Source organism: Rhea americana, unplaced genomic scaffold, assembly GCF_003343005.1.
Source record: "Rhea americana isolate MKP2758 unplaced genomic scaffold, rheAme1 scaffold_12, whole genome shotgun sequence".
Classification (NCBI taxonomy): Eukaryota; Metazoa; Chordata; class Aves; order Rheiformes; family Rheidae; genus Rhea; species Rhea americana.
Window position 1 is genome coordinate 2,538,764 of NW_028185261.1, and position 24,450 is coordinate 2,563,213.

Below are 24,450 nucleotides of genomic sequence, written 5' to 3' on the forward strand. Positions count from 1 at the left end.
AAATCATGATATTTCCATACATCTTGCCAACAATTTTACTATTTTCCACACATGTTATCATCCATGGAAAATTAGATATTACAGATACCTGATGTCAGTATTCACACTATCACTCAAGATAGGCTGGTCCTAAAATGTTAGTTCTGCCTTGTGGTTGCTGCTTAGCAGTATGTTGCAGAGCCCTCTAGCTTGGGATAAGGGGGGAAAAAAAATCCTAAGACTCTTGTCTCCCCCTTCCACATCCTGYTCTTTTTTGCAGAATTTCCGTAGATGATGCTTAGGGAAGATTAAGAGGACAAAATTTTACACAAGTGACACTTTTTCCCTTAGGCATAGCTTAGATATATTGCTGGGATCTTTATTAGAATTCACATTTTCTTAATGGTAGCAAAGTGACCCATTCTTTAATAAAGTCTTCTATCAGTTCATCAAGTTGTCATCCTCTAAAAGTACTTATTGCTTCTTTATATGGGACACAACTACACAGTCACAGAAGGACTCAGAAAGACTTAGAACATTTCWAAAGCTCTAACACTTTGAAAACTTCTAAAAAAAAAAATCTTCCAGCCTTACCTCTAACACAAACATACATATAAAAGGGTCTCTTGGTTACAGTAGAAAATACAATTCAGTAAAGATCATTTTCCCTTATTCAGTAAGCRTACTGAAAGAACAACAGTCCTTATGTGAGTGGTACAAAACTAGGCTACATGAGCAAATGAAAGCATTGTACACTGGGTGACTAACACATTTTTAAATTAAAGTATGGTGAAATACGTTCTATATAAGGACAGTCAGGAGATCCATACACCATTTCTGACTCTGACTGACCACATCATGGGACTAAAGGAGTAACTCCTTATTTTTAATGAATCAATTGGAACATTTGCATAGTGTTTCCAAATCTTAGCAACACATAGCACTTTACAGCACAGGGATTTTCAGTACCTTTTGAATTAAGACAGCAATACTTTGTAGTGTTAAAAATTCAAGCTCTGGTACACTTTTTATTTGTGAATAGAAGTTGGTGAAGTCTAAGAAAAAAAATCAGTAAATGTCTAAGCTTAGATTGGCAGAATGGCTTTCTGCCAGAAATTCAAAGTCTTCACTGATACTTTGCRCATACACAACCACATGCAATATATGTGCAAGGTGGATTTATTTATCAAATCTTCATACATTTAAGGAACGAAAGTCCCARGACTTCTCACTACTGAAAACAGATCTGTGATTTTCCAAAAGGCAACAAATAGTTCAGATAAGGTTATATACAACAGTCTTACACCTTTAAGTAACTGTTGAGCTGTCAACTGATCTGTTTAGATGGTACTTGCAGTTTGAAGATGATCTGTTCTGTGGGATGTGTTATATCAACAGTAACACTGTCAATCAATTCTCAGGAAGAARTGACCCCACAAGTCACAGAAGTGAAGGCATACAAAAAGATGTGATTYGAATGTAAAGGTAAATCTAGGAATGCATTGCACTTTGCCATGCTGTGCAGCCTTGTCAACTGATAACCTCAGAGGCTAACTGAATGCTAGATTCGTACAGAACAGAGAAACACTGATCCTCCTAAACAAGTAGATATATTTGCATGGTTTAGACTTGCCTTCCGTTTTTAACAGATGTTATGGAACAAATCTCATGTGCTTACAAAGAGTACACGTCACTTTGATGATGTGAACTTTCACTTCTGCCTGTGGCAATATCACTAAGGATAAATCATTGCATTTGGAGTTTCTACTGACCCTTAAGATACCAGCTGGTGTCCTATATGCAGCACATCTGCAATCTGTATCTGTTTTTCAATCCTGATTTCTTTCTTACCAGTGAAAACATTGCCTTTTTCACTTTCCTTCTGAAGAAGCTCTCCAGCCACTGACACTCTATACAATACAATTTAAGAGACTTACACTGCTCCGGTCAGCTCTTCTACCATTCACACTTTCCATCTCCTCTAGCAATTGTTTCCAGAGAACATACAACTAAAAGTTCAGCTATTTAATTTGCTGTAACATAGAAGAGCGGCTGAAAAGATGCAGAATTGGGCCCCTTGAGTCCAACGTTCTGTCTTTTAACAGGTGACATTAGGAGATGCTTCAAGAATCCAGTATGTACGTATGTATGTATGAAAGTATGCATGTATGAAATCTTCCCTTCTACTCTTCTAGACCCAGCTATTTTTAGCTCAGGGTATTTCCTAGGACTTTTGTGACTTCAGTAACTGCCAGCAGAGCTCTTCTCCAAAGCTTCACTTCAAAACAATGACTTTTTAGTATTTATATTATATTTGGGCATCGAAGTAAAAGTGCTTTATATGCATTGCCTATGGAACCACCTCCTTTGCTTTGTTTTGAAGCTAGTTCATTAATTTCATTTGATGACTGCAGTTCTTACTGGAACAATAATGACTATCCAGCCTTCTCAGTGAGCCCTTCTTCTTACTCTCTTGAGCAACTACATGCAGTAGCAGGCTTTGTTTCTCCACTGCTCACCCTTTCTCAGGCCATGGATGAGTATGCTAAACAAAATGCCACACGTTCATGAGGGTATGTAGTGATGGTATCCTCTCTTTCTTGTCCTTTAATCACTGAGATGTTCATTCCAATACTTTTYCTCTTTTCTCATGGCTGTTTAGTTCCTTAAAGCTTTTCACCAGAAAGTCTGTCAAAAGCCTTCTGGAAACCCAAATAGACTGTATTAGCCAGATATCACCTCTTTGTGTTTGTTGATACTTTCAAAGATTCTAAAATGCTTGAAAGGTAGGATTGCCCTTTACTTGATGACTRTTCCCCTTCACATTTAAATGAGTTGATACTTCCTTTGTACAATTCCTGAACAATTTCTCATCTTCTGTAACAGCTCTCTGAATTGGTTTATGATGGAAATATCTTCAGTTTTCTCACTCTTAATCTTAACGGTAATGGCAGAGCCTGGGGTGACAATTATTTCTTCTAAGAACTGTTCTTTCTATATTCCCTGCTCTTTGAGGAGACAGAGGTGGCAGCTTGATTTTCCAGGCTCATCCCAATGGGAACCTGAAAATAAATCTCTAATTATAGCAGACTTTGATAAGTTTGCTTTTTGCTCTTGAAGATTCTGAACAGAGTGAAACAGTTAATTATGCTGCCATTTTACCTGAGATTATTAGACTTCAGAGTCAACAACTGCTTGAAGAGGAACAATTTGCATGCCTGTCACAGATATTGTGGGTTCCCCACCTTTGTGCAACTTCACCATCTTCAAGGTCAGAGAGAGAAAGATTTTTGAAACTTAGATTCTAAAGCATGTCAGAGTAGTCACCAAAAAAGACAAAAAAAACCTTCTCCCAAATAACTTCCTGCAACTGTAGTTTCAGCAAGTGGAAGTAAAATTTTGAATTTAACTTCCATTATCCTCAATTTGGTCTGATTAGTGCCAGGGTAATCACACTGTTCATCTACTGACATGCAACTCAAATGCAGAAACTAGTGATTTCTAGCAACTGAAATACTCAAATATGAAAAGTACTATTTTTACTCACCTCAAATCTATCTTTGCAATATCAAAGAATTTTACAGTGTAACAATTTCTTTTCCAAGTGCTGGCATTGAGGAGTACATCTGTATCACTCCGTTCATCAATGAAATACAACCACTGCTGATAACGAACATGGCAGCTATTTGACAGCGCACACCAATTATATGTAGCAGCTAGGAAGGGGAGGGAAGAAGATACTATAATCAGCTGAAGCTGCAGGGGGGATTCATGTAATAGAATCTAATTACCTGACTGGAATTTGGCCAGTGCACTGGAGTTAACATCCTTGCTCCTAAGAAAGCAGCCTTGGAACTTTAATTATCACAGTGGTCAAGGTCTGGATTTTATGTCTTAGAGGCAGCAACTCCAGCATCACAATTATATTGCTCCAGTACTGACTCAAAGGAGAACATGCCACCTCTTGAAGTACCATTATGGTCTGTAGCACAAGGATGTTAATTAGCAGCCTTTTTTGAAAAAAAAAAAAAATATGAGTTGCTCTAATCCTACACAGTGTGAAATTTGATGATATGAGACCACTGGGTGGTATAGTTAATAAATCAGTTTACTGTACAACCTCATTTCTTTAATGAACAGAAAATACCTACCTGGGCCTTAGCAAAACAAGAGCCCTAGGCAGACACTTGCAAAATAAAAGGCTGGGTTTAATTTTTACTTTCTTTCTGAAACAGGGATTGCTGACCTACCACTAGGCATTAGAGAACATGCTCCTCTCAGGGGGCAACACTATAAGTGCGAACGTTAATGTAAGAATAAAAAGAAAAAAGAAAGAGAGTGACAAGGCCATTATGGGAGAATAACCAGTAGAGGTACAATTTTCATAACAGAATAACTTTTAAAAGTTGGCAAGAGCTGTCAAGGTGTCAAGACAGGAGAAGTGCCAGAACAATTAACATATACTAGACTTCAGTCTAYTGGGAGGGAAAAAAGCAGGATTTGTTTTAGACAATTACAAATTAATAAATGAAAGTGTCAGTTCCTCTATAGCTGTTTCTAGAGCATCCATTAAAGTGTACTAAAGGCCAAAACCTTTTACAGTCTCTGTCATGGTAGAAAACACACTATCATTATTTCATATTTCAGGCAATTTTACAGCAGTTATAAATGTACAAGAAAATATTCTCCTTAGCAGTTTATGAAGAAGTTTACTTTGCAGAAATCATCTGTGCTCCCAGAAGTATTATTATCTTTTTTTACGAACAATGCTTTTGTTTTTCCAAAACACACATATACGAACGAGCGCTTGAAATGAAGCGCTCAGGAGAGCATGCCATACCCCTTCTTTATATTCTTCAGCCCAGCAGGCTACCTGACGGGGAAATGAGAGGGACCTATTCAGAACGTCTATCGCTGCACGGAATTGAGCAGGTTTCTACGTTCCAGCTGCCCCTTCCCTCAGGCAGATGAGCCCTTCCTTCCATAAGTGCAAGGTATCACACCACTTAGGGAACTCACAGGCTGCCCTATTTTTCTGTTTCCAGCTCCCCATTAAATTCCAAACTTGCATGGCACACAGAACCATGATCTTGCTTGTGTGAGACTTGCCCCAAGAGCTAACTGAGCTCAAAATCATACTTCCACTTTTTTCCTTCTACTTTAAAAATAAGAACAATGATTAAGAACAGAGTTTTACTCATCTGTAGAATATTACAGTCCTCTGCTGTGGACCAAAAAAAGTGATATGGACTACTACTAAACCCTGTTAATCTCAGTCACCTACTTATGGATGAATTACATGCCACAGATCAAATATTCCCCTTCACATGGCAACTCAAGGGATTTGCAAAGGAATCAAACCTCTCCGTGCATATCCATAGAGGAATGCACAGAAGCCCCTTTCCAGTGATGGATCTGCATTGTATGATGAGCAGGTAGTGAAGCTGTACTCAAAGGGGCCATAAACCTTGAATTTTTACTTAAATCCTTACACTGAAAGAAGAAGAAACTTCCAAACCCAGCACTTTTTAGAAAATAATCTTTCTGCTCACCATTGCTTGGGGAAAATGATTTGACATTATTTTTGCCCTGTTGATCTTCTTGTCAATCAAGTCAGAGAGATGAGTCATTTGCTATGTAATCTTTCTCTTGGTTATAGCCAGACAGGTGTACAGAGCAAAAGCAAAATACTAGAACAGTATTTTGTTACAACAGGCTACTTGAAAAGAAAATACAATAGCAGTAGAGTTGCAGGCATCATTTGGAAAAGACTATCTATCACTTAAGTTGTTATCCATCATTTTTAAAATAACCCCCCATGTCATCATCATAAATGAGGTTATTCATACCAGTCATTTTAAGACTGCCCAGGATTCCCAATTGCAAATTCTGTTTTCCAGTTGTTAGGAGCTTGAGAGTTCTGCTTGGACTGCCACTGCTCACTCAGAAGTTCAGGGAATTATTTTTGATTAAAATTAAAGGATCCTAAAATCAGCCTGGGAATAGTATATGCCTTGCAGGAATTCTGAAGTGTGGTAGATGGACCTCTGCTTCAGGCCCGAACTACTTTGAAGCATCTGAACAACACCAACAAAAATCTCTTTGGAAATACTCTCTCTAGTCATCCTTTTTTCCTTTTCCTCTTCCTTTTTTTTTTAAATAAATAAATAAATAAATAAAAAGCTTGCGCTTGACAAACTTTCTTTGTTCTTCCAGCTCTGAGTTGAACTCAGTTATACTGGATCTGGTCATTTGAACTTTACCACATCAATAATATTGGTTGCCAAGGAGTAACTCAAGATAGAGCTTTCACTATCCAGAGCAARCACAAAGTGCTCAATGAGCCAGCTGCAACCTTTATAGACAAAGCAGACATGATAGATTAGGAGCCAAACAYGTTCTTCTTCGGTCATATATAATGCTGAAACCAGAAAATAGTAATTTGTTTAAGATGGTATTTTCAGTATATTATACTATGCATAACACTTAACCATCCTTATATAGCAGGCTGATGTCAGGAAAATACTAATTGTGGCATTCGTTAGCTTATATAGCCTCTCTCTAAGCCTATAGCTACGGATAGGAATGGAGGAAGAAAATGAAGTAATCCACATCAGTAGCACATGTTGTATCAGCATCCAAAGAAAGTAAAAAAGAGATTCATTAAGCAAGAAATAAGTTTTGAGATGACATAGAAGAAAAGGCTCCTGCTGGGACAGAGAAGTAGGACTACAAAAAGAACAGAAGAGACAGGAGGAGAGGTGGCAGCAACTTCTGTCTTACAAAACAGAATAAAAAGAGAATCATTCATGTTAGTTTAATGGCTGCTTTGCAAAGTGGAGTGAACACAGCAAAGGATGAGTTTGATAACTATCATTTTAATGCTTCATTTAGTTATTTTGTCTTTTTGCAATTTGTTCCATCTGTGTGAATCCATTTTAGAAAAAATATACTCTTCCATTCTTTATCAAGCCTAGCGATAGCCCTGTCTCATACAACATCTTTTGTCTATGAGAGAAAGACTACCAATAAACTTCAGCAAGTGCCCTGCTTTCCAGTGCGCAGCTCCATCGTTATAGGTGTGCCACCACCAAAGCTGTACTGGCCAGCGGGGAGCTGCTTGTCTTAGAGGTCAGGAGAGGAGCAATCGCAGCAGTAGGAGAGGCACCGGCACAAAGGTAGGGGGGAGAAGAACTGATCTTTGAGAAAATCTGTGTCAAAGGCCTTTAACCTCTGGTACCGGTATAACCCTTCTCTTCCATGCTCCTTTTGTAAGTGCCAGGCTCTGTTCCTCTCTTTGATCACAAGCAATTTGTAGACAGATAGATTTCTATGTAGTTATAAATGATAAAACACAATGAGATCCYGTACCAGATGTGAATATGCACATGCCAGTGCAAGCAAGCATTTGATAGCTGCACAAAAATATACAGAAGAGGTGGTCCAAAAGGTGGGGTTTATCATTTAGTAGATTTTTTTTATTAGATTTTATAAATTTCATTGATTCTCAGTACCAGAAAGGGGAAGGTGGGTTACACATGCAGAACTAACTTTTTTTGTTAAATTTGGGTAGCATTAACATATCAAGATGACAGCTGTTAGCCGTACCAGAGAAGCCAGGCATTTTTAAAAGTAGCAGCATTAATCATGAATGAATTTGAATTAATATTATTTATTTATATTACTGTACTGCCAGAGGCCTCTGTCAGTTCTAGTTTAAAAGATGACGCAATGTGCTGCTGTAACATACAGTATAAGGAAAGAGAAGGTTGCCTCCAAGAGAGAGGTACAGTCAGAAAAATTGGTTGTATTTATACCGTCTTTTGATGACTGAATGTCTTAAAAAAMCAATTCAACCAAAAGATACTAACATTTTCAACTACTTGGTACTGAATCACTACTCTTCTATCACACATGGGGACTTCAGAAGAAATTGAAAGGTTCTTTACAGAATAATTCAAGTTTGTCATAAGGATGTTTGTCATGAAGAAAGCACAGGCGAAAGCACAGTGAGAAACCAGGGGATACTACTGGAATAACGGCATATGGTGTCCTTGAAATGAAGGAAAGGACCAGGCTGAACCCAAAATACAACTAAGACTGAAGGGAGAGCCACACTGCTAGCCTTCCTTTCCCCTGACTCTGGAAATCTTACACAAGAGCTATTGTCTGTTTGGGCAGGGTCTGCCAATGGAGTTCAAAAGAAACCGCATCCCTGCTTATTTAATCCGTCCCCTGAAATGCCCACGGAGCCCTTATTTAAAGGGCTTGCTTATTTCATTCATTTGCTGCATGAGGGTGGGGAAATCTTAACTCAAGTGAGTCACTCAGACCTCTGCAGGACAGCTGTAACTGTAGTGTTAACTTAAAAAAAAAAAAAAAAAAAAAAAAAAAAAAAAAAAAACTACTACCTCAGAGGCTCAAACCCCCAAAGCCACAGGAAAAAGGCTCTCCAGTTAATTTTTTCCAAGACTGCATAGCATGCAACTGGAAAAAAAACAAGATAAATAAGTATTTGTGTTCATAATTTAGACACTGCTGAACATTCCTAGAGTATTTTAGGAACTTGACTTCTCTGTATAAGCTGCTACTGAACTGCAATTAAAATAATAATAATAACAGGAATTATAATTTCTAGAATACCATTAGTCTGCCTAAATAGATTACAGCTACAGGCACCTGATTTAGGCATATAACCTTTCCATATATTTACTACAAGTTAAATACTGGCTCCACAGAGCACAATATCCTGGTTCCAACGCCCGACTGTACACAGTGTGCAGACTGAATAGGGACCGTTATCGGGTTGAAACCAAGTATTGCTTGCATATATTTTGTTTATCAAGCTACATCTCCTCACAAAAGGCAAAACTGATTGTAATGGCATGTTCCACCAACAGGTCAGAATCACAGCTTTAATGAGAACAAGCTCTTCCTGAAATGAATGAAGCACTGATTTTGCATGGATCAGCAAAGAACGCAGTAATTACCGYATGACTTACTGTTTGCACTGAATAGGTTGATGAGTTCTTCCCAAGGAAGTCTCACGTATAAAACAGCACGTATATACAGTAGAGCACATAATATAGTTCTAGCARAGCTCCTGAGAAAAACAATCCTAAAGCTTTTTTTTATTGCTAGCAAACACAAAACTATAAGGAAGTTTTTGCAGCATTAAGTATAGAGCATTAGTCATTCACATACATCACTTAATTGTTTTCACAAATTAAATAGTGTTATTTTCACTTCATCTTGATTTATTCTTGATTCATCTTGAGAGGTCAGAATTTCACATATTACTAGCAACATATTAGTTTTCTCTTTCTTTGGAGAAAACTTAAAACTTTATTATAAATAAAATTTTCCTCTATAACCACTGACAACTCAAAATGATGGAAGTAATAAAGTGCTTTTGATATTATTCATTAGTTACACAGTTGAAAGAAGACTAATTATATTCTACTTGATTATTTTCAGGACAGCAATGGAACTGCATTTGGAATTTCTGAAAATTACAGAAAATGTATTCAGTTGATTAGTTGAACTTGGCAACCATAATAATGTTAATAAGAACTTGAGATTGATTATGTAAATAAATGAATAAAAATGAAAATTTTTTGCAAATAATTGCTCATATAACTATACTATATAGTAGTATATAGTATAACACTCAAATAGTATAACAAATCATGCAACAAGTAAACTATCGTTTGATCTTGATCTTGTAACTATATCACAAGTTTTCAATTGTTTCTCTCTATCTAAAAAGTTTGGTATGAAAAGTAAATATTGCATGCCAAAAGATGCGCTGCAATCTGCATGCTGTTTCAGGAATCGAGTTCTAGAACATTATATCATTTCCTATCTTCAAATCCCAATTATTATGGCTGTTCTCATCTTAGTGTTGAATGGAAAGAAGTATTTTATTATATAAACATGGTGGCCAAACTGCAGAAACCTGATAAATACTGATAGAGCAAAGTTTAGTTTAAAATTAGCCTTATGTTCAGCTAATTTTCATGCATAAAGTTTTGTGCCTTGATTTTAGAAGACAAAGCTGAACTGAAACTGATGAGTACAATTTTAAATAAAACAGTGAAACACAGAACAGCAGAAACACACACTGGGGAGAAGTATATACAGGACATACTAAAGTAAATTATGTTGTCCTTGTAAGTTATTCCTCCCTTTTTGAGTTAGGGTTGTTTCTGTTTTTTTATTCCCCTGCGTCCATTGAAGTAACATGGTCAATCTAGACTTGGAAAATAACAATAAAGGAGTAAAGACACAATGTGGAACCCAAAGTAGAAGTGGCCTACAGATTTGCAGTAATAAGGTGTATTTGCCACTCTGTAGACAGGAATCTGAGTCTAAGGCTACATGACCAGTAGTATGGTACAAAAGAAGTTCTTAGAGTGAAACAGTGTGAAGACACCAAAGCACATGTATGATGAAAGCTGAAGCATGGCAAGTGGAGACTATAGGGATATTCAAAAGTGCACATTTGATCTGAACAAAAACACTAATGCGGACGCACTGGAAGTGGTGAAACTAGCCCAGTGGGTGGCTGAATTGAATGTGCATTTTGTTTGGACAGAAGTATTGTACCAGCGATCTAGCAGGTTATGAGGCTGAGCTGGATTTTGGAAAGGTCAGAATGGAGAAGGTTGCAATAACTGAAGACAGGAAAAATAAAGAACTGCATAAATATCAAGTTTCTAAACTCAGAAAAGCTTGGAGTTGACTACTACTCCATTGAAGAGGCAGTTCCTCGTGGAATCTGAAGCACAAGTGTATAGGGTTAATACTACGTTTGCAGACTACTGGTGGGATTGGATACACTTTTCTAGTGTAATTATGTTTGTTCTAAAATCACCTCTTCAGGAAAAAAATAAGTTAATTAGATAATCAAATATTACTATAGAACAGAATTTCCTACACTGGAAAAAAAGAAAATGTTACCTTTCCGATCAGTTATAATTATAAAATAGAAACATAGTTACACGGCTACTTTTGCAATGGGGAAACAGAATGTTAGTTGGTAACAAATTGTATTGTACAGTATTTATGTCTTACTCAGTAATAGCCTAATCTAAACTATCGGTACATGTTATGAACTAAAGAGTGTGTAAACACTCTGTGAGACTGGTGATAATCAACGGGATTAAACTTATGGGCAAAATAATTATTAGAAAAAAAAATCTTAGTTTTCTCTTTGACTTAGGCAATGGTATGAAGTTTCTCTGTAAATAAATTAAATTATTAATACATAGGTAACAAACTATTTAATTTTAAAATACTTTCAGTAAAGCAGAATAAAGGCTACCATTTTCAGCATACCTGTGCAGGCACATTATTAACAGAGATCAACAAAACACTTTTTAACGTGCTTGTGTCCTAATGTAAAGGCAGGATATTTACGCTTTTTTCCTGAAACTTTCCAGTTCTCATTAATTACATGCTTGCACTTAAGGACCACTTCGTAAAGGGCATGTCAGGAGCATTATTACATCCCATCTGCCACTGAAAGATGGCAGGTGAGCACTGGAGTTTTAAAGAATGCCACTTACAGGATTTTTGAGACACAAAACACAGGAATTTCTGTTGTCACGCAGGAGGCGCTATGCCTTACACTGCCATCAAAGGTGCCATCCAGCTATCGCACTCCCCCAGGCCCTCAGGAGCCAGAGGCAGAGCTTCAGTTTCACTTAGAACAGAACTACCTAAGGGAGGCAGTGTCAACAGCAAAATAACCGCTATTGATRGTCAAATCATACAGATATCAACCAAAAATGAACTCTCACTTGCAAATTTCTCTCCAGCTTTATGCTTTGGACACTTTCTTAAATTTCAGTAGAGCAGAGATCCTCATTTCTGTTTCTCTCCTCCTTTCTGGTCCAGCGTTATCCTGCCAGGCTGGTAAGTCTGCCTTTCTCTTTTGAGCGACATGAACAGATTAGGTTTTTTTTTTTTTTTTTTTTAATGGTGTTGAAGGAAGAAGAAATTCTATCACAATATTCTGTTCCTCTCCAATGTTACCAGCAGCTCCTATGAAGAGTTATAATTAATAGATAATGACACTTACCAGTGTTATTGTCAGTATAAATGCTTAAAAATTAACTTATATGATTTTACTTTAAAAAAGCAAAAACACAAAAGACTTAAATAATGCAATATTCAGGGAAAAATATTTGAAATACAGTGATAGCACAGTGTTTACTTGGAAGAGAAGGTGGTTGTTCTGTGGATGTGTGTGTGAGCTACAAATATAAATATATGTATATGCACACATACAGTTGAACATTAGTTAGTGGTCACTTAATACTTAAAAGGGCTGAACAGATGACCATCTTCTTAGGCGAAAAAAGAAATATATAAAAAGATGTAAAGTTACATTCCATGAAATTTATAGTAAGAAAGAATTATACAAGATTCAATTCACATGATAACTTTTAAATCCTAGTCTATGCTTTCTTAACATTCAGGAAAGTTAAGATTACATGCACATAAGGACACACAAAAATGCTGCTTTCTTTTAACATTAGAACAAACTGAGGTAAGGGAAAAATATGAAATTTCTCTATTCCTGAAAATTTAACTGCAAAAATCCTGGCGTATCTGACATGAAAAGTGATAAGTTATTTAAGTATAAAGAAGAGAAAGTGTACTGGAAGCTATCACAAAAAATTATTTTCACTTGCAAGGAATGGAAAAAATAATGCTGTTAGCTTCCCAACTGTTTTCTACAAGTTACATCCAACAACATGCACCAGAATTATATTTTTTTCAAGTGAAGACATGAAACAGCTGTCAGTACAACTGCCTTTTTTTGTTTGTCCCACTACTCCTGCAGAGGGTCAGCTTTGTCCCCCTCAGTCACAAATGGGGCACTGGTTCTGGACTGAGGTATTTATACGGGCATTTTTGTGATCCGAGATTATTACGCTTGGAGATGTGATTTATTTCATCACTCTCAGGGATTCTGACGGTYGTAAGTTCTCACTACAGCCTTCTTGTCTATTCTGTCATCTTAAACATCCCCCTCTGGCAGGGCCCAGTGTGCAGTAATGTCCAACAAAATGTACTGCTATTTCAAACAGCATTCAGGTGCACCAGGGTTGCCAACAGGTGACAGAGTATAGGACAGTCAAGAGCTGCCGACCTCCGGCTCTGCCTCCAGCCTGTCCTCTCGCACAAGCCAGAATAATTCGATCAGTTCAAAGCAGAGCTCAGTTAAAGCAGAACATATGTGAAAACAACACTGTCTTGCTCTGCATGCCGTGCAGGATCAGCTTGGTTCTCTGTGATCTCCTTTACTCTTATTTTATTTGTTCAGCATCTCTAGTTAACCCACATGAAGAGCTATATTTACAAGTTGAGAAATAAAGGGTTTAATTTTTGTACTTCCTGAAATCCCCTATTTTGAACACCCCCAAACTATGTCCCACTAGAATTTAACATTAAGTTTGGTTTTGCTCATGAAGTAAATCTTGGGAAAATTTTTGAAGCTCTTAAGCTTTCATTCTTCACTAGAATAAAATCTTTTTTGACATACTGTTCTACAGTATGTCAAACAATACAAATTTTTGAGAATCATTGTTGCCAGTTTTCCAAGATGATAAAAGAGATGAACTGTGGTCAGGAGTCGTGACTATCAGTAGCCTGACAATTTTTGGCCTTTATCTTACTCTGATCAAGTAGCATCGGTGCGACCTGACCTGACCTGAAAAAAAGCAGACCTGAAAAAACATAAAATACTGTTGGCTCCCAGTAAATAGTTAATTTCTTTCACTTTAACCAGGTGTGGGGACAGAGCTACTCCAGTACRTGCTCTTATCTGTTTAAATTCTGTTCTTCTTAATCCAACATAAACCGATGTAAACACAGAGCARCTAAGGGGCAAAGCTGCTTTTATAGTTCTCCCACTACAAGTCGCATTCTCCTTCAAATACATATAAAATCTTTGGCTCCATCTGAAGCTAGAAGAGCAGCTGCAAATTCATTGAGAGCAGATACATTGCAATGTCCTCAACTGATCTCCTCATGATGGGCAGATTCCTTGCGGTACACCTTCTGCACATTTTGTCCCAAAAGAACACCATGAGGTTGAGTTTCTTCACTCTTCTCAGCTGATTGCGAARGTAACCAGAAAGACACTGCCAGGTTGGGGAAAATTACTATTTCTGTTATGTATTTTGTGTCTTTTGAAGTTAYAGAGAAGAAAAAGCAGTGAGGTGTAGTAAGATCAAATTTCAACAGAATATTGCTTCCACTGGCAGCCACATATCTCCCCAAACTTGCTGAGGTATAGTAAATAATCTACAAACTAAGTCATTCTTTCAAGCAGGTTTTCTCAGGGTTTCAAAGTTTTTTCTGTCCGACCAATCGTAAGAACCATGAGCACCTAAGAGGGCTACATGAATTGCATAGGCATTCTAAACATATTGATTAAAATATATTTACAGGGTCATAAACTTTGTTTTAAAATGCTGTTTAAAGGAAGGCAGTGCTGTACCTTAAAACTTTCAAGTTTTCACTAATGCAACAAGGATGTTTTGTGAACAGCAACTGGCAGAAAAAAAATGTGTAGTGCCAAGTAGAAGGGAGAGGATTTTTTTTTTTTTTTTAAGAGGAATAAATTTACAATGAGATTTTTTTAAAGCTGTAACGATGACTGCAAGTATTTGTTGTTTTGTTTTTAAATTACAGAGACATCGAACAACTGATAGCATACAATTATCTTGGCTGAGAATATTGGCATCAAAAAATTGTGCTTCCTGCTGTAGTGCTCTCACCTTCATGCTAAATACCTGACAGCAGCTAAAAAAAAACCTAGTAAAATTATGCTTTTATTATTATTATGCCCAAGCATATCTTTCCACATCAACACTTCTTTTTCTTCTCCCATATTCCATGAAATATTTATTCGAACATATAAACATATTCAAAGTTCTGATTTCTAATTGGCTACAGATAGGTCTTTTCTAGCCAATTTGACTGTAATCTCCAAAAATGTGCAAAGAATAAAAACATGTGGAGCGAGGATAAAAATATAGACAGGAGAAATCCATGGCTGGAATAGGAAAAGAGGATATCTGCTAATATAGTCTGTTTGTATAATCTGGGCTTTAGTATTTCCACAGTTTTAAATACATTTTTAGAACAAGGAGATGACTTTTATCCAAAGAGAAAAAGTTTAAGAAATGACTTCTGATTTCACAGAGAAAATTTCGTATTTATAATTTACTGAATTTATTGTATGTGCACGTCTAGGTGAAAATAAATTAGGACTATCCATTTTATTTTTCATCAGAGCTTCTTTTTCTGTTTYGATTTGGAAGAGCGCTCCTGGGAGAGCAAATAACATCAAGCTTGGGTGTACTGCAGTTATGTTGGGTGATTAATCAGAAGTCCTGTGATGGAGAGAGACACTTTCAAATTCAAGGATGAAATCACTTAATTCTTACAACAACAGCAATGACTTGAGGAATGACTGAGGTAGGAGACCTAGCTGTGTCACCTGGCCTTCTTCAGTGACAAGGCAGTACAACTCACCGACTCTGAAAGACAAAGGTCGTTCAGAGCTTTACACTTAATGCTCARCCACATTCATCAAGCTGCAGTGTTTCTAGGAACACAGGCATGACTTTGTTTTCCCCTGCGTGCATACAGCACTTTAGACAGCTTCTCCTGTGCTTCCAAAATAGGCAAGAAAGAACCTGCATAAAATCACAWAAATGTTTCAGGGTTCTGTTGTGGGTCTCAAAAGCTGGATTTTTTGCTTTTAGACCATCATAATCAAATAGTTATTCTCRTACTAGTATATTAAGTGATGCTGATTGTGCCTTAGTTAGAATCCTCTCTGCTGAACCGGGCTAGGAACACTTGAGTTTTTAAAAATTACTGTATTGTATTTTGGGAGTTTTTTTGTCTAGGTTTTCAAAGAAGATAAAAGAATTTTTTTCCCAGTTTCACTGACTGCTTTCAAGTTAGTTTTCCAGCAATATTTCATAAATGCTAAAGATATCACTCTCCAAACCATACTGTCAAAGCTAGGAACAAGAACACATTAATAGAGGCACATGATAGTATAAAACATTGGTCTGAACACTTTCAGAGCCTAGGAAAAAACAGATAAAATAAAATAAGATTTGCCCWATGTTTTTTTTCTGGGGCCAGTCAGAAGGACCTCCTACTATGTCAAAGCAGATGTTCAGAAGATGTATGACACAATAAATCAAAACACAACCAACCCCTGACGTCCAGTAAGCTCCCCATTCAAAGGGGTAAAATAATTACAAAATCTAAGATTTTAATGCTGGAAATTTTCTGTGCTAGCAATCTTTGAATTGATAAGACGTTAAAATGAAAATCTGTAATTAAGTTTAGACACAGGAATCAGTAGTCTCATTTGTCAGTAGTTTTACAAAAAAATACCACTTTGTTCAGACAAGCATCCATACAATTTGTTCTAGAAATGGAGTTAAACTGGAAACTTTTGTTCAATTTCCTATCAAGGATGTTAGCTTTGTGGTTGCCTTACAGAGGAAGAGTATGAAACACTCCACTGTTTGATCAAACGCACACACACGCATGCCCCACGCAAAAGACAGGGAGGCAGAATCTGCTGTGCTTCTTCAAATGCTGGTGCAGTGTCCARCATCTTCTATCTAAAGCTATTTAAAAACAAGAAGTTACGCAAACCACTGAACACAAGTCCCTGTTCAGTCTCACAGCTGACCTCAGTTGCAAAATCCATTTTTCATCAATACTGAGCACAAAGAGAAATGAATAGTGCAGTCTTCACGTTCTCATTATTTAAAAATGCTTCAAAATTCTGTCAGAGCCTGTGAATGCTGATGACTCAGCTTGTTCTCATTCTATTGAGTGGAGCACTTTTTATGGTGTCAATTCCACCATTATTTCTCAGCTTTTCTTTGCCCCTCAAGCTAGGTTCAGTTCACTTTCTGAGTTAATACATAAATAAATAAATAAATGGAAGATTTAAATTTAGAATTATAGAAATACAGGAACTGGTTAACATTTACTGTAGAATCATATCTAGAATCACAGCTAGGAGAACAAGAAAAAACATTAAGAGAGTTCAAATGTGGAAAATTCTTCTCATCATTTCCCTTTGGCTAATGTCCATCAGCTAGATGTTGGCGTGTGATATAAAGCCCAGCATGAAGAAGCACTTCCAGTTGTATTTTAACTAAAAATAGTTAATAGCACAATAAATAACTATAGCATGCAATGAACATGACTATGACTCCTCATCTAATATATCTTTCTTCCAGTTTCAATAAAGAATGTTATTGTTAATGAGATCCACATCTCTAGTTCTCAACACAAAATGTAAAACTGCTAGAGTAAATCATGGGCTAAATAAGTATATCAGTGAGAAAGAGAGAGAGAGAGAGAGAGAGAAAGAGAGAGAGAGAGAGAGAGAGAAAGAGAGAGAGAGAGAGAGAGAGGGGTGTTTCAAGAAAAAGTGCTGAAGGAAAGAAAAGCAAATCATTAGCTTATAGAATATAGATGTAAAGTGTATGTGCAGCAGCACATCTGCTTTCACTCTAAATGGAACGACAGGGCAAGGGGAGATTCAATTAGAATGAAAAGCAATCAATCCGAAATCACTACTATATGGTTTTGCTAGTAGCTACAGCTCCGTTTTATTTGACTAGATAAGAMAAATAAAGAATAATCACCAGCTAAGTGAACTAAGTAAACTTCCTGCATAATTTTATCATTACRTATCTCTTTCTTCAAGTCAAGATGCATCGTCTTTGCCTCTAAATTATGTAGTTCTGACCACTCCAACCCTACAACATGGTCCAGGTATGCTATTGTCTTGAAAGACAACCACATTGTCTCTCTTCTTATATGGAAACACTACTTTTACAACATAAGAGTAGGATGCAGAATTTGGTGGTGTAGTGATACTAAAAATGTAAATACTAGGGTTCTAAAGCGTACACATATTGTTAGTTGAGCCAAAAACTTCATTATTTCAGGTTATTTTTATCCTCATTGCATTTCAGTAAAATTATAACCTATTTCAGAATTGTATCTGTGTCAAAAGAAAGTTTACCAAAGATTCTGTCAAATTTCCTACACCTGCAGCAACAAATGCTTCCCAGTAATCTGTTAGGTACACCACAGTATGTATTTATATGCTAAATTAAACTGATAAAGAGTGATTTTTGCATTTACATTTTTCATTACATATTTCACAATATTTTGTTCCTCTTCACAATTAAACTCTCCACATTTCCCTTAGAGTGTTTTCCATTCTTTTCATCCCAGAATTTTTGGCTGTAAAATTTTTCATTCAGGATTTGTTTCTTAAAAAAGTATTTATTTGGGGTCTCTGAGCCTTAAATTTAGGCACAACTGACACCTGTGATGTCCAAGCCAACCTGAAGGATATGGACTCCAGATCGTATTTCAATATTCTATCTGGAATGTTTAAAGAGTAATTCCTCTTACCTGTTTGTGAGCATGATCATATGAGTTAATGTGATTGTCAAACTCCTGGTGTTTATAGTACTGCTTGTCACAGAGTTCACAGTAGAAGTTGGCTTTAAGATCTTCCAGAGCTTTTGCTATCGTGTTTTTCTTTTCAGCATAATCCTGGAGAGGAGGCAAAAAGTTATTTTAGTTTTCCCTCTGATGCTGGGAATGGATTTTGTGCTCTGTAGTTAATCATATTTGTAAACATTTACACACCTCCATAACTAAAAGCCTTCACATATTTGCTGTGCTACACTGCACATATTTACTGTATCTGCTGAGAGGCTCATGATTTGCACACTTCAATTTGCTATATAGTTGACAGCTTCCCTTAGGGGCTCTGTCAAATGCTGCACCACAGAAGGATTTCCTCAGGTTTTGTCCAAATACAAATATTTATTATACTGAAGGTTATTTTCAAGTAAATTTATACCAAAGAGCCACAGCTCAAAAGATTTGGTAGGTAACACACCTAAGTAAAATGAGCGCAAATAGACAAACTCCAAAAATTTAGCTATCAGATTTTTACAATGCATCATACTTATTAAAAAGAAGACAAATTAAAGAAATCATGCCATGTCATATATAGATGAAAAACACTGAACACTTTTATAGCAGAGATTTAGTGAACRTTTTTCATAGCTTTACTTGTCATCCAATATTAGAAGGAAAGAAAGACACATATCTCTGTTTACTATACATTCGCAAAAAAGCATGCAAACAATATTTACTATATTCCTAAACAGATTGACCATAACATGGCATGTTCTGAAAGAGCATGAAAACGATCTGTCATCTTGAGTTAAACACCAGCTAAATACACTTATCTTCAGTGAAATGACTCCTGTTTTTGAGAAGTCTGTCTGAGATAGAATCACACCTTAAAATCCCAATTGCTATAAATATTGTTTAAGAACAATATACCCAAAGGAGTGTATTTATTATTATTTATTTCAAAAATATGAATCATTGTGGCCTCTCTGAAATCGACTGTAATGCCTGTTTCTCTTTTCTTCCTTGTTCAATTAGATTAAGATAAAATATGAAAATATGATCTCATAACCATCATACCTAAAATTGAGTTAATTTTGCAGAAAAAAAGCCTATTTGCTAGCAAATTTTAAAGGTTGTTTACTTTCAAGTATATTGCAGGAGTTTAAAATGGAAARTTTATTTTTATCTCATTTTACATCTTCTTAACAATCATTTTTATTTAAAAAGAGGAATGATAGTCATATACACAACAATATTCAAACTGGTACTTTAAATATGATTCACTGCAACAGGACTGCTAGTAAATACCGTAGATTCATGCACGAGGGAGGAATCYACCCATTCCCTCCCCTTCCAGTTTTAAATGACAAGATTTTCAAAATCTTGAAAAACTAGAAGTATCCGAACCTTAATAGCATATTAATGGCATTTCTGGATCAGATCAACTTTTTGAATCTATGTAAAATTTTATTCTACACAATGAAGACAAAGCGACCCTTTACTAAGGACCATATTTGTTTTGAACCTGCATTCTGCTAGTTTCATTACATTGGAAGAGGCTATAACCTTTCATTCTTTATTCCCTTTGTGCCATTCATAATTATATAAATCCCCACCACCTTGTCTGTCAGGTATCTCTCTCCAAACTATATAATTCTACTTTATTTAGTCGTTCCTCATTTGCAAGTCATTCATTATCTTTGCTTGTCCTTTTCACAGCCTCCAAAGCCTTTCRCATTATAATCTGTCTCTCTGGAAAGAAGACATGATGAAAAGCTATATGAGAGTGCCATACAGTACTATATTAGTGTCTTCCATTTTGTTCCCTATACAATTTTGTAATAATTCTTACTATTTGGATTTTTTTAAATCACCACAGAGCACTAAGCCAACATTTTTATAGAACTGCTTTATCACCTACATCATTTGTTGTTGCATAATATTTCGCTGGCAGGAGAATTTTCTTATCCAATTACTAATCTTCGTCTGAGTTGTGAAACTGTGAGCGTGAGATAAAGTAACCACAAAGTACTCTGCAGAGTATGGCAGAACGCAATGCCTCTTTACAAACAGTGGCAGATGATCACTAGTGTGATGCATATGAATATTCCAAAGTACGTTCACAGTTTCCACAGTAAGAGCAACGTCTGTCAATCAACCTAGCTGTTGAGCCTCTTCATGATCTAAACACGGACAAAAGGCATTAACTATTAATTGTGGACTGTTAAGACATCTATCTGCATTAGTAACATATTTGTATCCAATAATTTCTAACAAAAGAATTTTTTCTAACAAAAAATTTCATTATTGGCACTTTAAACAACCATAAAACACCAAAAAGATAGTTTCTTCATGTTATCCTTTAGAACTACCAGCTGAGACTTTAATTTGGTGGAAAAAAATGATATTGAACCATCTCTCCAAATATTTTTTTTTTTTTTTTTTAAGGTCAGGCTTTTCCAAGACAACAGGCTGTTTTATTGCACACACGCATRCAAAAAACTTCATCCCCTTTCCAGCCGCATCAAAGCCACTACTGAAAAAGAATCTGCAACTCTACTGACAGATCTATTCTTGTGTAACCTATACCTTTCACTAGTGCTTAAAAAACACTTAATACATAATTCTAGAGATTCCCTACAGCTGTGGTATTCTCGGGGCTTAGTAAGAATTAAAAATAAATTATCATTGCTGGACAGCATTGGCAACTGAGGAAAGTCAAATTTCAAGGTTGGATAGGGAATGCAAATATGAGAATACAGACTGCTGATTCTTCGTCTATTAAATTATTTCTATTGATTGTGAAGAGCAGCACTACCTTGGAAGAGGAGGCTTTAGCTAGTTATATGAATTTTGATCAGAGACAGCTGCCTAAAAACTGAATGTAAGAAATCATAGTTGCTGGATCTTGATAATACTAGGCAACGGATTACGGTCAGTGACCCAGAGACTCATTGGAGAAGAATATTCCTGGAGTAAAGCAGTAGCCAAAATTCAGTTACAATGGCTAAATCAGATCAAGCTTAGTCTCAATTTCATCAAAAGATTTGCAAACCATAGTGGAAGTTCAAAAAGAAATTTGAATGAGGAAACTGAGAACTGACTATGACTTAGTTTCATTATTTTTTTTCCTGAAAGGCTTATTATCTGAAAGCCTACAGCTGTAATTCACTGTAGCTCTCTTTCATAATTTACATGAAAGATCTCTAGTTAAGTGATTACATCCATCAGCTGGCTTTATTTCCCTAAATCYATCTCCTCCATCCCCCAAATGTTTAAGCCACTGCAAATGCTACTGCAAGCATCTGCCAAATTGTATTAAGAGGCACCTTCATCTGCAGATGTGCTACTTTTAACTAACTAGACTAGACTTTCTGATCACATTRTGTGAAAGGAAAGGGAAGGCAGGAAAACTACAGGAGCATTTCTTTACCACTTTACATAGATAATTCTAGAAAGTTAGCTTGATCCTTCAATCAAGTGGATATTTTTATGGAGTGCACTTCTCAGGCATACTCAGGCTCATACTTCTACTGCTGTCTGCAGAAAGATTAATCAGAAAAATAATAGAATGTGAGTTTACACTGTATGATCTACTCCATAGTGACTGAAAGTCTGAATATTCTTGCTCCACAATCAACGTGAACACCTTTTACTGGAGGAGTAAGCTATTTTGCATTTATTGTACGCTTAAAAGGGTCAGGCATGTAGTTACTGCCAAGTAAAATGTGTTACAGGAACAGACCCYTTCCTACTTCACGATAACTTACTGGCATAGTCATCCCTGAGGAGCATTAGACTACTCTGGTTTGATCCTCTGGACTTGACCACATGAGATCCGAGAGTTCCTCCAGTGTAACCTCAACTCAAAAAAATATTTAAAGCATTTTTTTTTCTGTTCCCAAATGTGCAAATTCATACTTTGAAAGTGGTCACAAAATTCCAGTTAATTCTCTTGCTTTTACAAAACCATTCTATTTAATTGCTGAATTTACATGAAAGGATGCTGCTTAAAAATTTGCTGCTACCAAAAAAAAAAAAAAAAAGGAAAAGAAAAAAAAAATCCAGTGAAAAAGAAAAAAGCCATAGATTAAGAGCAGACATCCCCATGGTCAATTAATTGGAAAGGCTATGGACACAATTAACAGTGGTTCCTTAATTTCTGGTATACTCATTATAATATTATAAAGACAGTATGAAGAAGCAGATTTCATGGTATAAACGTAGAATTTACTAATATCTGTTCTGCTATCTATCTTGGTATTACTATGTACATATGATTTCTTTAATGTCTTCAYATATAACTTTTTTTCTGCCGTAAGCAATCTATATATCATTGAAGAATGCACTTGAACAAATACATAAAAATCAGAATACATTAATAATATTAATGCACTCTAGCATCAAATCTAACTATATAAGGTTCTTGTTCTCACTAAGACAGTGAGGTCAAAGCAAAAGGCAGTTAGATACAGTGGTCAAATTATTCATTGATTTTAACAAATTCATTTCCATTCAATCTGTAACAAGTTTCAGTTTCACACCCAAGTTTAAAAGGAGAATGGCTGGGAAAAAGAATACCAGCAATATTGTCAGATTTTTTCTGGTTACCTTATTCCAAACTTGTCCATTAACTGTGAGATATGGCAACAACCTAAAACTCAAGAAGTCATAAACATCAGATCATATTTTCTTTATTTCTTGATCCCTTCTGKCATTCTCCTTTTAGGTTAAGGAAGACATTTCCACTCATAATGACCCCACTTCTTCACTGCTCTACTGTCCTAGACAATTACGGGCCCAACAAAGAAGTAGTACTTCAAAAGACCCCTATGTTAGTTGAACATCATACACTGAAAAAGTCCCCCCAACCTTTATTTTCTCTTCAAGATTACCTGCAGAAAATCAACTCATCGAAATCAAAGCACTTATCATATACAAGGAAGTTAGTGAGCATTCTGCTATGTGTGTGCTTGAAAGTGCTATTGAAGTGGTGTAAATAATTATAAAATTCTTTCTCAGCTTCCTAATAATCATATAGATACTACGTCATGTTTAAGTACGCACTAGGGTAAGCTAATTAACAGTGAAATTTAAGGGAAATATTAAAATTGATTCTAGTCAGTGTTGTCTGCTCTAATACCATTCTGATTTTTTGAAACACCAGATTTATAACAATACCTAGTAATGTAAACACTTATACAGCTGAACTCCTTGCACTTTCTCTGAAGATAATAGGGTGAGATGGATGTGAATTGGGACAAAGTTGGACTTAGTAGAAAGCAAACAACACAGAACGTGGTCCTACAATGTTAAGATTGAATTAAGTTCAAAGGAAGCTTATGATAAGCCAGTAATTTGTTATTGGATTTCTTTGTCTCATTATCTTAAAGCACTTTTAAATATGTAATTATTTTTAACTGGGACTCAAAATCACTTATTTTTTTTTACACCATTAAAACTAACTGTTCTGCATGTATCTAGAATTATTCTGTTCTAGTACTTTAAAACCTACTTATAGTCAGTGCAAGCACTTAAAAAGATGACAGTGCTTATCACAAAGTTTTGCTTGGACACTACCATTAAAATAGGGCTCTTCATTACTGTTTAGGAGAAAATAAACATAAGTCTAGTTGTAAGAGGAAAATTAATCTATCCCATCTCTATCACTAATCTTCTTAAGTCCATATGAGACAGAATTGAAGAAGCTTTTGCTGTAGAAAAGTTTATCCCTAGACATTTAAATAGTTTTCTCAGATCTGCCTTAAATTTTTTTTTTTATTTATTTTTCACTGAATGTTTATCATCACAGGGAAAGAACATGCCTAATATTTATCTCYTTTACTCTTCCACCTTAAAAAGTCCAGACACTCGCCTTAATTAGCATATAACTTTGCTTTAAAAAAATTCTGGGGTTGATTTTTGGAGTTTAATTCCCTTACATATATATCCAAAATTTTT

At 36.0% G+C, this 24,450-nt stretch overlaps 1 protein-coding gene across 1 annotated transcript in view; it reads right to left on the reverse strand.

Annotated features, from left to right (window-relative positions):
• Positions 1-24,450, reverse strand: part of ZNF804A (zinc finger protein 804A) — a 152,566-nt gene that overhangs the window by 16,893 nt on the left and 111,223 nt on the right. The window contains exon 2 of the mRNA XM_085320920.1: positions 18,472-18,615. Within this exon, the coding sequence (XP_085177046.1) occupies positions 18,472-18,615 (144 nt within the window). The remainder of the gene's footprint in view (positions 1-18,471; positions 18,616-24,450) is intronic.